This window comes from Marmota marmota, unplaced genomic scaffold (genome assembly GCF_001458135.2).
Source record: "Marmota marmota marmota unplaced genomic scaffold, marMar, whole genome shotgun sequence".
Taxonomy (NCBI): Eukaryota; Metazoa; Chordata; class Mammalia; order Rodentia; family Sciuridae; genus Marmota; species Marmota marmota.
The window spans coordinates 47,413,588-47,426,985 of record NW_026000229.1 but is presented as its reverse complement, the minus strand read 5'-3'; the positions used below and the strand labels follow the sequence as shown (position 1 = coordinate 47,426,985).

At 40.9% G+C, this 13,398-nt stretch overlaps 1 protein-coding gene and 1 long non-coding RNA gene across 3 annotated transcripts in view; one reads left to right on the top strand and one right to left on the bottom strand.

The window, feature by feature from the left end:
• Positions 1-418: 418 nt before the first annotated feature.
• On the bottom strand, positions 419-13,386 carry Ptger2 (prostaglandin E receptor 2). Of its 2 annotated transcripts, XM_048792943.1 has the most exons (3): positions 12,271-13,386; positions 11,238-11,412; positions 1,270-1,404 (listed from the first exon to the last, which is right to left on the bottom strand). In XM_048792943.1, exons 1-2 carry the CDS (start codon positions 13,108-13,110, stop codon positions 11,260-11,262), a joined length of 993 nt encoding a protein of 330 aa, XP_048648900.1. In that variant the 5' UTR covers positions 13,111-13,386; the 3' UTR covers positions 1,270-1,404; positions 11,238-11,259. The 2 variants fall into 2 exon arrangements, with proteins under 2 accessions (XP_015336371.1, XP_048648900.1); XM_015480885.2 differs by lacking the exon at positions 11,238-11,412 and having other exon boundaries at positions 419-1,404; positions 12,271-13,385.
• Positions 12,391-13,398, top strand: part of LOC125613285 — a 6,773-nt gene continuing 5,765 nt past the window's right edge. Inside the window, exon 1 of the long non-coding RNA XR_007343789.1 lies at positions 12,391-12,522. This is a non-coding gene — a long non-coding RNA (uncharacterized LOC125613285). The remainder of the gene's footprint in view (positions 12,523-13,398) is intronic.

Genomic DNA, 13,398 nt, shown 5'->3' with positions numbered 1-13,398 from the left:
AGTTCATCAGATACTATTTCATTTTCAAATTTTTGTTTTATAGTTTATTTTGGTAACATTTCAGATGAGTTTACACAGTGACTATGATTAAACCGTGCATATTCACTGAAATATTTTGATGTCTAGTTTACACCATGCCAAACATTTAGAAATATATTAAGATATGACTCACTGTTACATGATTTCTTATATAGTGTGAGTCAAACTATGTTCCCTAAATAAAAATACAGACAGATGAATTTTGCTAAAACAGGCATCTTATAAAGTATGTTAGTCATGGCTTTAATCTCAACATCAAAAAAATTCCAGTATATCTGAAAAATGTACTAAATTTTTCAATTTTTAATCCTATTATTTGGCTTTAACTATAGCCATATATGTTCTCCCTTGGAAACATAATAAAGAACATTAGTCAGAATTAACATCTTAACCTTTTTATTCTTTCTTGTTGAAAAGAAATTCTTAAAAAGTCTTCTTAATTAACATTAGCACAATTGATATTGTGAAATAAATACCCTGACAATTGAACACATAGCTCCTAAAACACAGGTGAATCAAACGGACAAGTTAATTAAGTCCACTCCTTTAAGAGTAATATTGTAGTGACCAGAGAATATTCTCCCACCCACACAGAGAATGACAAAAGGTGCCAATGGCTTTCAACTTCATTGTCCAAATACCAGATCTCTTAAGCAATCACAAGATAGCAGCTTGTCAGTTTTGGTTGCTTCCACATATTGACTTCCTGGAGAATTCATGCGAAGTTTCATTTGGTCTGACTGAATGCTGTGTTTTTATAACAGTCGTCGCATAGGAGATTGAAATAGACTGTGACTATGTAGGGTTTTAAACAAAGTACAAAACCACATGCTTTGTCTTTCAACAGGAAAGCTTAAATCAAAAGGCAACTGGATCTTAAGCACAGCTGGATGTCCCTCCAAAGGCCATGCAACATGCTCACGGAGGGTAGATTTTATGGAACCTTCTGACACCTTCTGTGAAGTGCCTTGTCAGCACTCTGTAGCTCCAACTGCTTCTTGAATTTTTGTTTATTCTGTTATTAGGGAAGTTTAATTTTGTTTATACACTGACTTTTTACATTTCCCCAAGGAACCATTTCAAAAGGATCTTCCAGATGCTAAATAATGAAGCACATCTTCATGACTGTCCACAGAGTTCAGCCTGTTTACTGGCATTTGACTGTGTAGAACAGGAAGTTTGTGTTGCATCTTGTGTTCTTAATGGAATCCGACAACAGAGGATTGAACGCATTAGTCTCAGAACAGGAGGCCTAAGGATGGCGAAGACCCAAGGGTCAATTATTGGATTGATTGCTAAAAATCTGAGAGCTTGCAGGTCCCACTTTTTCTTTCTGGAAGAGGTTTCATTCATATATGCAAAAATCTGTAAGAAGCAAAGCAGGGAAGTGATGTTAGTTTTACACTATAGCTGTGAATGGGCCGAGTCTGTGCTATTCCTTGAGATGCAACTGTGTCTTGTGCATGGTGGTGTTGGTGAAGGAGACAGGTGGCAAAATCTTATCCTTCTTTCATATGTATATTGTAACATAATGAATATACTTTCTCCTCTCTACAACTCAATGATAGCATATTTTCTGCAGATTATAATTAACACTGAGATCAGAGGTGACCTTCTGGTTTTGCTACTGGAAATGGAGGGAAATGAATTAACATTTCTGGGCACTTAGAACAGAATCCTTTAATATCAATAATAATGATAATATTAGTAGTTACCATTTAAATATACGCATCATGAATTGTACTGAGTACTAAACCTGCTTTATTCCTTTATTCTTTTTTTTAAGAGAGAGAGAGAGAGAGAGAGAAAGAGAGAGAATTTTTTTTAATATTTATTTTTTAGTTGCCGGCGGACACAACATCTTTGTTTGTATATGGTGCTGAGGATCGAACCTGGGCTTCATGCATGCCATGCGAGGGCGCTACCGCTTGAACCACATCCCCAGCCCAATTCCTTTATTCTTTACAAAAGCTCTGAAGCTTAAATATTATCTCCTCTTAATAGATGAGGAAACAAACTTCAGAAATGCTAATAGTATCATGTTACACTTAATTTTAAATGCTCCATCTGATTTAATGATCACAATTCAGGGAGAGAGCAAGCAGCAGAGCACCATCAGCTTGAGTCCAGTTCTGGCCACTGACAGCCTGGGTTAGCATCACAGGTAGTTTTGGCACCACAGGAAGGAAAACTTGCCTTTGTGCCTCAGTTTCTACATCTCAAAAACAGATGATAATGATAATAACACCTACTTTGCAGGGTTGCTGGGACAATGATAAGAAGCAATATGTGTTAGCTACTACAGCACTGCCCACATAGTAAGTGCTCTACAATGTCCATTTTACCAACAAGGACACTGAGGTCAGAAAAGTTGGGTGACTTGCCCAAGTACTCAAGGTTGCTTAGTGGCCTAGTAAGGGCACAAATTTCAGCTCTCTTGCTGCCAGTGCAGTGCTTGCTGTGCCAGGCCTGTATTAGAACAAGTGCCTTCAGAACAATGTTCTAAACCCTGGGGTGGGGGACACATGTCACAGGGATCAGAGTTTTCAAATTGGTATCCCTCTCGTCTTACGGAGCAACACAATTTGTTGGTCAGATCAAAAGGAATGGAACTATATGTGATTGATAGAGACCAAGCACCTCCATCCAGCTGGCGGAAGGGAAAAAAAGGTGACTCATACCTAGTCATTTGACATTAGTTCTTTATAATGCACCAGGGACTCTTTGACCAATGCTAACCTGTGACATAGGGAGACATACCCTTCTCTCCCCAACACTCCTCCAAAAGAAGGAATAGTTCATTTCCTTTTTCCTGGTACTTACTCTGCAGGCATCTGGGAACTAGACAAAGCAAATTGCAGGCAGAGAGAAGAGTAGTCATCTTCGGGTTGCTTACGTAAGGACAATAGCAGGAAGGTTTGGCAGCCAGAGGTGTTTATGCCAGAGAATCTTGGCATAGGGAATGGAGAAAGAGTTGGCAGATGAGTAAGGAAAAAAGAAGAATTGATGGTGGGTTTCCCAGATCACAGAGAAAAGAGGAAAGTTAGATAGGAATATGCAATGAAGCACACGTTTTCTTGTCAGTGAAACTACTTTGGATGCTAAATAAACAGTATGGTGTATTAAAGAGGTGAATTTGGAGGTTAAAAATTCAGAATAATGGTGTACATAAGTCTGGCACGTGGATGTGCATAAATAACTGAACACTTGGTCGTAAGAAAAATCCGTAGCTGCGTTTGTGATCTAGTTTAGCCAGAGAACATGGGTTGGCTAGCCACAACAAGCAGTGTAGACAGGGCTCAGCATTCTGGTGTCTCAGCTTCACCCATGAAGATGAGTCAGGTTTTCAGTGGAGAGTAACCTACACCACAGTTCCTGATCCTTTGAGAGCATGACGAAGTAATGAGAAGTGAAAAAGTGTTTTAGAGGATGAAGCAATTCTGTACTGTTTCCTTTCCTTTTCATCCTCTATGCCTGGTAATTTTCAGAATTGCTTAAAATATGCATTTCAAGAGGGGGCTGATATTTGGTAGAAGACAATTCCTTCTTTAACACTTGGCAATAAAACATGCTTCAGGGATCCTTGATGTCTTGATGTACGCTTTTGTTTTCTGCCTCCCCACTTCCCCCTACTTTGGTTCTTATCTTTTTTTTTTTTTTTGCCTAGGGTTTACCACACTGATCTTGTGCATCTTGGACCTTTTACTTTTTTGTAAAATTGTGGTAAAACATACACAACACAAAATGTGCCACTGTATCTATTTTCAAGTGTACAATTCAGTGGCCTTATGTACATTCACATTGTTGTGCAACAGTTATCAATTATATTGTAAATTTTCTGTATGTTATGTTTTGATAGCTGAAAAATCTCTCTGGCTGGGGTGAGGCTATCTGTCCTTGGGCTGGCTATTTCTTAGAGACAGCAGAAAGCATGTCTTTGATATAACAGTAGTAACCAATCCAGAAACACATCTCCTTTATCAGCCCCATAAGCCCAGAAGGCAATATTCTTCCATGTTAATCATCCCAAGGTCAGGGATTTCCCCATATAGCTTACTGCCTGCTGAAAGTATTTCAGCTAGCAGTTTCTAAACTCTCCACCTTGTCATGACCTTCCTGTGGAAACTCCAATAAAGGCAGTGCCTCTCCCCCCTCTCCTGCCCGCCTCCTGACAGATGCTGGTGCTTTTCTACATGGCCCTGCATGGAATCCCATGTCTTGTTTTCCTGAGCCTCTCCTGTGTCTCTCTTCTTCTCTCTCTTTCTCCCTCTCTCCCTTTCTCTCTCCATTTCTTTCTTTGGAGCTAACCCAGGGACACTTAACCACTGAGTTACATCCCCAGCCCTTTTTATTTTTTAATCTGAGACAAGGTCTCGTTAAGTTAATGAGAGTATTGTAGCCACTATACACTGAGGCTGACCTCAGACTTACAACCCTTCTGTCTGAGCCTCCTGAATTGCTAGGATTATAGGTGTGTACCACTACAACTAGCTCTGTGTCTCTCTTGTAAACACAATTGACTGACCCTAACTTAAAAGAACATTGAACAGCAACTATTGCCACCATCTGTCTCAAAACTGAAACTGAGCCCCTTAAATAATAGCTGCACATCTCCCTCTCCCTCTAGCTGACCCTGGGTTTTCAACAAAACTCTGACTCATGGGACATAAGGGAATTAATGAATAATATGTCAGTGATACTCTGAAATTCAGATGCAGAGGCTGGGGGAATTATTGTTATTTTGCATATACTGCCAAAATATTTTCAGTGAGAAAAAAAAGTGCTGATCTCAATAAGTCAAAAGAGTTTTAATTCCTTAAGGTAGACCCTCACTATAGGGCTTTGCAAAGAATATAGAGCTTGTGACACAAGTGGCACAGATGAAAATTAGTGCTATTTTTAGTGTTGTCTTGAAGCAGCCTCCCATGGAAAACTTCAGCTTGGCACTGACCAGGGGCTGTTTAAACTACTTTCCTATTATTAATGTAGCTACAAAGTAAGTTAAGAATTTCAGAACAAATGATGATTTTATTTAGCAGATCAGTGAAATCATCTGGGGAGCTTTCCAACACCTTACTCTCTCCCTCAGAGACTTGGATTTACTTAGGCTACACTAAGACATGGATCATGGCTATTTTTTTTTGTTGTTGTTGTTTTATTTTGTTTTGGTACTGGGGATTGAACCTAAGGGTGCTTTACTGCTGAACTACATCCCTGGACTTTTTTAAAAATTTTGAGCAGGGGCTCACTAAGTTGCTGAGGTTGGTCTTGAACTTGCAATCCTCCTGGCTCAGCCTCCCCAGTTGCTGGGATTACAGGCATGCACCCAGTGGTCAGGAATTTTTAAAAGCCATTCTATCCTACCCCACCCCACACACCAGGTGATTCTAATGTGCAGACAAGTATGAGAACTACAGCTTTAGAACCTTAGCTAAAATCTGAAATGTTTTCAAATTATTCATTAATCACACTTAAAAACAAAAGACCTTGTACAAGTCTCTGGGTTCAAGTTCCAGCACTGCAAAACCAACCAAAAAAAAAAAAAAAAAAAAAAAACCAAAAAAACCATCCTCTTAGGCCTGGTCAAGCCAACAAATGACCAAGGCTCCAGAATTCAGTTCCCAATCACTAATACACAATCTGATTTTGCTTTGGATATTAAATCCTCTGGACATAACAGCTAACATTTATTAAACATCTGCTGTGGGCTTGGCATGGGGCTAAGCAATTTGTAAATCTTACTCTGTATAACATTTTCACAAACCTACAAAGTATTATTATTCCTTATTTATTTATTTAGTAGTGCTGGAGATTGAGCCCAGGGCCTTGTGCATGTTAAGCGAGCACTCTATAACAGAGCTACATCCTCAGCCCCCACTTTTAATCTTATTTTGAGACAGAGTCTCCCTAAACTGCTGAGACTGGTCTGGAACTTGTGATCCTCCTGCCTCAGTTTCCTGAATAGCTGGGATTCTAGGTGTGCACCACCATGCCCAGTTTTATTATTCTCATTTTAGAAAGGAGGAAATCAAGGTTCAGAAGATCAGTCACTTTGCCTAAGATCACAGTCCAGCAAGCAGTGAGACACTTGTAGCCACTCCACACTGTGCTGCCATCTATGTAAAAAGCCTTTTCTGTGAAGTTTCACTTGAAATTCACAAATGACTGACAGAATTATAAGTCTCTGGATAACACTACTCCCGTTTATAGACTGAAAAGCTGCCTCTTTCTCTGTAGCTGTTCGGCATTCTCTGGGCATTACTCATCCCATGGCTAATTTACAGGCATCCCTTGTTATGTTTATCTGGCTTCCGAAAGAAATTAGGGTGTCCTGGCAATAGGCTTTGCATATTTAATTATTTTAAAAAACTTTGGGGGGAATTATTTTCCAGGTATGCCATGCTTTAATAAAGAAACCGTTTCCCTCAAATCACAGATGCTTTCTGGTAGAGGGAGACTAAACTTGTTTCCTGTCATAAGGAAAAACTGGACCATTTATTTATTTTTGTGCCAGGGATTGAAACCCAGGGGTGCTTAACCACTGACCTACATCCCCAGCCATTTAAAAAAAAAAATTTTATCTAGAGACAGGGTCTCACTGAGTTGTTCAGTGCCTCCCTAAGTTGCTGAGGATGGCTTTGGACTTGTAATCCTCCTGCCTCAGTCTCCTGAGCCACTAAGATTACAGGTTTACACCACTGCACCTTGCTGGACCATAGATTTGGCTCCAGGATGAGTGTGTCCTTTGTCTTGTGCTTCTCAGAACTGAGGAGAGGGTGCTAAGGTTAAAAGCTCTGGGCCTAACTATTCCAGGATGGTGACTCTTAACCCTTTGAGAAAATGATGGTCACTATGAATTACCTACCAAGGAATTGGATAAATTTTGCAAAAGATCTCAGAAAGATTCATGTGCTATCTGTGAAGCAGAAAGTCAAGAACCCTAGTGGTATAGAGGAAGTTTCAGCCTTCCAGAAATGTACTTTCCCTCCCTGGCCCTTCCCATCACAGCATATGTCCCAATTTAGGGTACTTTAATTTATTTTCAGTTAGGAGCAATTCTAGGCAGCAAAATACTGTCAGAAAAATACAGCTGGGTATACCATGATGATGTAAATTGAAGTACATCAGATCTGAGCTCAAGACCTGAATGGGGAGTGGTGGTCAGAAACTTCAAAACAAGACAGAAGAAGTCAAGCAAGCAGACTAAGTTGTAGATTAACTTGCCTCTTGGTGGAAGCAAATCTATTGGCTGTGTTTCTGAAACAGAATGTCTCACCATCTCTATTCTTTTTTTCTTGTTAAACTTAATAATGTGATGGGCTCTTAGCATGCCAAGCAAGAAATATACATCTCAAAAAGCTGTTTTTATTTAAGCCAAGGACCTGGCCTAAACCATCAGAAACAGCAATGAGGATGCACTTGACCAAGGGTGTAGGCATAAGATACAAATTCTCTTTTGGGAAAAGGATAATGGTTCTTGATGTCTAAATTTTAAAAACCATATAATTCTGTGTCCATTTATATTCCCCATTACATAGTACCAAATGGCAAAAGAAAAGATGTTCAATGAAAACACTCATCTAGAGGTACTTTCTCTTAAAAGGTAATGTATATTAAAACTGTCTCAACAATCCCCAAACACATGGTTAATGATGCCTGAATGGTAAAGGGCCTTCCAGTTGTTCATGGACGTTTACTAAAATACCATCAGACAAAAATTCATTATAATTATGCACAGAGATTTCTGGATTTCTCTTTAATCCCTACCTGAATTATTATATTTTGCATGTATGTAATCAGCCAATTTTACATCAGCTTTTAAACCCTCATTCATGTTACACTGCACATAAAGAATACCAGGAATGAACAGGAAACTCTAGTATTATTTACTTGAATTTTTTTTGTACTTCAATGATCAAATTTCCACTAATCAGATTTACCTAGAAATTATAACCCTAAAGAATTTGCAAAGATGAAGACATTTTTAGAATGAGTCAAAGGTTTGTTCTTGAAATTTTAGAACTGAATAAAATATATAAGCACTTTATCCCAATGGCATGTGAAAAACAGTTTAAAATGACCAGAAGCTACCCACGATCAGTAACATGGTGAGAAAGTAGCTTGATATGGTTTGGAAATTTAGACACAAACAGTATTTGAAACAAAAATGGAGGTCTCATATGTTCTCTGTGTTCTGTTCCATTTCAGGAAGAAAAAAAAAGTTCTATTTATCACTGTGAAATGATGACAACAGCTGATTAACATAAGGAGGAATTTATTAATTTATACAGTACTCCTTTAGCAGATAAACAGTTTGGAATATGTTGTTGGTCTCATGCATGATTTCATATTGGACAGCCAAAATAATGTCATTTCCCAAACACCACATGGTTTTTTTTTTAATCACTAAAAAAAAAAAGTTTTATGTGGAAGATTTTATGTGAGGGGTTATCTGATTATTTCTTAATTTAGACCAGCATTTACATTAGCCAATCTCCTAAAATCTCAGTCTCAAGCTTTTATTTAATAAGTCTCCAGAGGAGAAAAAGAAAACCACACACTTGAGACCCAGCTTAGCTCCTTGAACTGACATGGAGAAAAAAGAGCTTTGCCATTTTATTTTTAAAACTAACAAGCTAGAATCAAAAGGAAAAATATCTTTAATGAATTCACAGTTCTCTTGTGAAATTTTGGATTAATCTTCTCATGTCACCCCTGGAATGAGTATTTTCTCTTTGGTAGTATTACAGTTTAAGTGCATGGTTTTGGTGATTTAACTGCCTTTCAATCACACCTCAATCACTCACTAGCTGCAGGACCTACCTGAAGCTATTGGCCTCATCTGGAATCATAATATTATCTCCTTTATAGGTTGTTGTAAAGATGATGGGTTGATACAGTGCTCAAAAACTCAAAAACCTGTCTCTTTTGTGTTGATAATAATAATACATGAGGTTGAACTTGAAGTTATTTTAGGGTGCCTGTTATTTTATCCCCCATTTTGAAAGTTTCACTTACTAAAATTTGGAGACCCTTGACTGGCATCCTTGGAGAAGCCAGGTCTCTCTCCCATACCCTGGGACAATGGTTACATTAGTTGTTCCAGGTTTCTAAGTCCTCCATTTTCCTCTACTGCTTAGCATACTGTGGGATGGACTGGTGTCCTACTGGCACAGTTGTGAACTCTCCTCCTTGCTGATTAGTTGTCTGATATACTTTTAAGGGACAAAGAAAGTAGTTCTTTGTTATCCTGGGGAAGGGATGGGCAGAGATAGGATGGTTTTCTGGTGTTTCTGGGATACAAGGAAGAAATTAGTTGGAATATTTCAATAAATGTTTCTACATTGATAGCTTTTTAAATTGGTAATATTCTGGACATATTGGGTTAAATAAAATAATTGAAATTAGTTTCATTTGTTTCTTTTTACTTTTTGTTCTGTGGCTTATAGAAAAAAATCTAAAATTCCACATGTGGTGCAATTTGTATTTCTATTGAGCTGTGTGTACTCTGTTGGAGAAATAGGAGAATTTCTGAAGGCAATCATGAGCCCCTGCCTTATTTTATTGAGCTCCCAGGTACGATGTGGGCAAATGGTTCCTACCTTGGGTAGGAGATTGGTATAGGCCATTTCTGACCAATATCTTAGTGTGGGCCAAATAGAACCACACTGCTCGGGGATGGGGGAGCACCTTCTGGGACACATGCCAAGTATTTGAAATGTCAGAATATATGAACCAAACAGTAGTCCTGAGTTTGAATTTATCAGATTGACCCTCAAGATATAACTTAAATCAGAATAGTGCAGCACTTCATAAAGCTTTTTTAAAAATATTTTTTGTGTTATAAGTGGGTAGAATGCCTTTATTTTGTTTATTTTTATGTGGTGCTGAGGATCGAACCCAGTGCCTCATGCATGCTAGGCAAGCGCTCTGCCGCTGAGCTAAAGCCCCAGTCCACTTCATAAAGTTTGAAGTGGTATGTAGTGAAAAATGTATGAAGTGAAAGAATACTAACAGTTATGGCCAAAATTTTATTGATAAAATAAAATTAGTCAATGATCGATGTAGATGTTCTTAATCAGAGATAACTCTGAGATTTCAATTTTCTGTTTTGTGCCTCTTGGATTACCTACAGTTCATCTGACTATGATGTGGTAGTCCCAAGGCCAGGAGTCAGTTTGGTCAGCTTTCTGATTATGTTCATGCTAAGATTTTCTCCTCTTTGAGAACTTTTGCCATGAATATATGCAGAAGAAAACCTAGACAATATTTTGCAGTTAGCTTCAATTCTACAGGGTGGTTTGGTGGAACTAAAGCCACCTCAAAATCTTCATCTGGCCTCCCCCAACCCCTCAACAGGCAATCTAAATAAAAACACAGCTTCAAGGCAAACCTCCCACTCTCCATCCCATCTGACTCTAAGTCCCTTCCTTTTGGAAGCACTAGAACTGCTCCATGCCTAATAGTAAATAAAGGAGGTGGCATGAAATACATATATATATATCTCAACAGATATATTTATTTATCAACAGGTGGCTATATATACATATAACCATCCGTTGATAACATGGCAATGACTGGAGTCCTCATGATGAACGACAAAGTGTATATGAAAATAGGGGAACCTGTTGAAAATCACTCTTTATTTTTAAAAATACAGTTTATGCAGTAGAACAGTCATGGTAAAAGGGGGAGACCTTTTTCTTCCTGTTTGCCTCTTCTAAATAAAAGGGAAATTAACAGTCCTTTTTCACACTTGAGCCCTTTCCTGGGCTACTGAAGTAACCAGAGGTGGAGGATATTTTTATAAACCCACTCATAAATGATAGATAAAAATTTAAGAACTGACATCTTAATTCCCACCAACCTAAGACAGTCACTCCCCCATTCAGGAATGGTTTATGTTCCCCAAGTTGAATTCTGTTGTTTGGTGGAACTTCAAGTGCTTTCTTTCATTGATAGTGTTCTTCACCTTAGATCTAATCCCCAAAAGCCAATTAGCCCTTAACATAATTGAAACCTCCTTCAGTAAAACAGAACAAGAGTGTAGAAGCCATGTTGGTTTCTACATTGCAAAATTTCTATAACACACTCTCTGCTCAAGGTGGAATGGGAGATGTCACCTCCACATGGTCCCACATTATTTAAGAGGGTACCTTTGACAAACTCCTCCTCATTTCCCCCTAAGTGTGACTTACCCATTCAGACCAGCTTCTGCCCTCACAGGATTGGTGGGTACAAGTGTGAGGACAGTAGGGACCAGGGCAAAGAGAACATAGCTGAGAAATGAAGTTCACTGCGGGTGGGGATCATCTGTGGGCTTTTAGAACCCTGTGTCCTTTTCCACTGCTGAGGATGAGAAGACGAAGGAAACTGGAGGCAATGACAGAGATAGGCAGTAGGATAAAGTTACTTCTCCAACTTCTACATGACAAGTCAGACACTGTCCCTGTCTTTCTCTTCCAAACTCCCAATTTCTAACTCTTTCAGAGCTCATAACTTGCTTTGACATCCCAGCCTTCATTATCACATTACACTTGAGATGACTTTAATTCAGAGCATCCTAGAACTAACTGCCTGGAGGTTGCACTTAGCTGTCGGCTCCTGCCCTTCTATTCCCCAGGCAACCCCACTCTCCCTTCCTTGAGATGGATCCTCCCTGCATATAGCTTTGTGATCATAAAGTGCAGGACTATAAAATGAAGAGCACCTGTGTATATTCCTGCTAGTATCAAGATGATACTCTGTAACAGTTTACAATTGCCTTCTCTGGAGAAACCAAAAGCTTAGCAAAGAGTTCCTGGGCCAGTTCTCTTTTCCTCACCACATCATTATGGAGATGTCATGACTTTTCATGGCCACAGAGAGTTATGCTTGAATATATAAATTGTGAAACCTGTAAACTAGATGTTTGTTGAACTTTAAGGACAAAAAAAAAAAAAAAAAGAACCTTCTGAACTTTCACAGGAGGGACCTGGTTCCACTTTCAATGGCAGCTAAAATGGTGTGAATTGGGGCTTGTAACTCTAGGGTGGAGGCTGGGCTGGCTTAGAAACATTAGGTTATGGACGTCCATATGCCAGATGGGGAGGAAGGAAATGAGGTAAAAGTGAAAAACGATCTTTACAAATTAGGACATATTTTTTTTCAAGTTGCAAAAAGTTTGTAGGGCGGTGGAAAGATTGAGGTGAAGGTTGGCACTGAGCTGGGCTGTGGAAACGAGTGACTTACTGTGAAAGGCAAGGAACAGATGGCGAAGGTGATAGTCATAATAGACAAGAGGATGAGGTGGTCCGCTTCCTCCGCCATGGACAGCTTATCCCCTCTCTTGCGGGCCGCGGGACCCCGGCAGCTGCCAGAGGAAGGTACGCAGCGACTTCTCCTGCTTCGGCGGTGCATTCGGATGAGGTTGAGGATGACACTGAAGTTGCAGGCGAGCACCGCTACTATAAGCAGCAGGAGCACGGTGGCGTAAAGCTGCAGGTAAGCTGTTCGTTCGTGCCGGATGAAGCACCATGTCCCAGGGCAGTACTGAACGTACTGCCCATAGTCCAGCAGCGGCAGGGAGCAGAAAAGCAGAGAGAACGCATAGATGACTGGCAGCACCGCCAGGCCCCCGCGGCGAGAGAAGCGGCGCTGGTAGAAGTAGGGGTGCCCGATGGAAAAGTAGCGCTCCAGAGCCATAGCGAAGAGCATGAGCATCGTGGCCAGGCTGAAGAAGGTCATGGAGAAGGCGAAGTAGGTGCACGCTCGGCTTTCGGGCTCTAGGGCCACCAGAGTCTGGTTCCTTGCGTATGAAGCCAGCACCACCGGGCTGATGAGGCAGGTACCCAGCAGGTCTGTGAACACCAATTCGGTCACCAGCACGTGGAACAAGGAGATGGAATTTCTGCCACCGGAGGTGCGCCCCGCGTCCCCCCGCCAGCGGCGCGCCAGCAGCGCCAACGCGATGAGGTTCCCTAGCACCCCGGCGGAGAACATCACGGAGCTGATGGCTGGGCTTTCGCCAGAGGGGAGCCACTGTCGAGTCTCGCAGTTCTCGGACCCTGAGTCATTGGAGGCGTTGCCCATGATGGGATTTGTGGAGATAGGTGCCCTCCGCTCCCGGCCAGTACCCGGGAGGAGGGTCGACAACCCGAGTGCGAGACCCAGAGGGAAAAGAGGAGGGACCGAAATCCAGAGTCCCCTTCCGGCCCCCAACACGCACCAAGGGCAGCCTCGCCCCGGGTCTCCCGCCGTGCACCCAGCGTTGGTTCAGTTGCTGCATCCGGTCGCCCAGGAGGCTCCAGCGCCTTACTCTCTCTGACCTAGTGGGGAGCCCAAGTGAAGACGAGCGACCGCCCCCGCCCCGTGCCGTCC

Coding starts and splice junctions, on each gene's coding strand:
- Ptger2 (XM_015480885.2), bottom strand. CDS start 13,110: ATGGGCAACGCCTCCAATGACTCAGGGTCCGAGAACTGCGAGACTCGA. Junction 1,405..12,270: donor TCTGTTCCTTGCCTTTCACA/GTAAGTCACTCG, acceptor TGCTTCTTACAG/ATTTTTGCATATATGAATGA.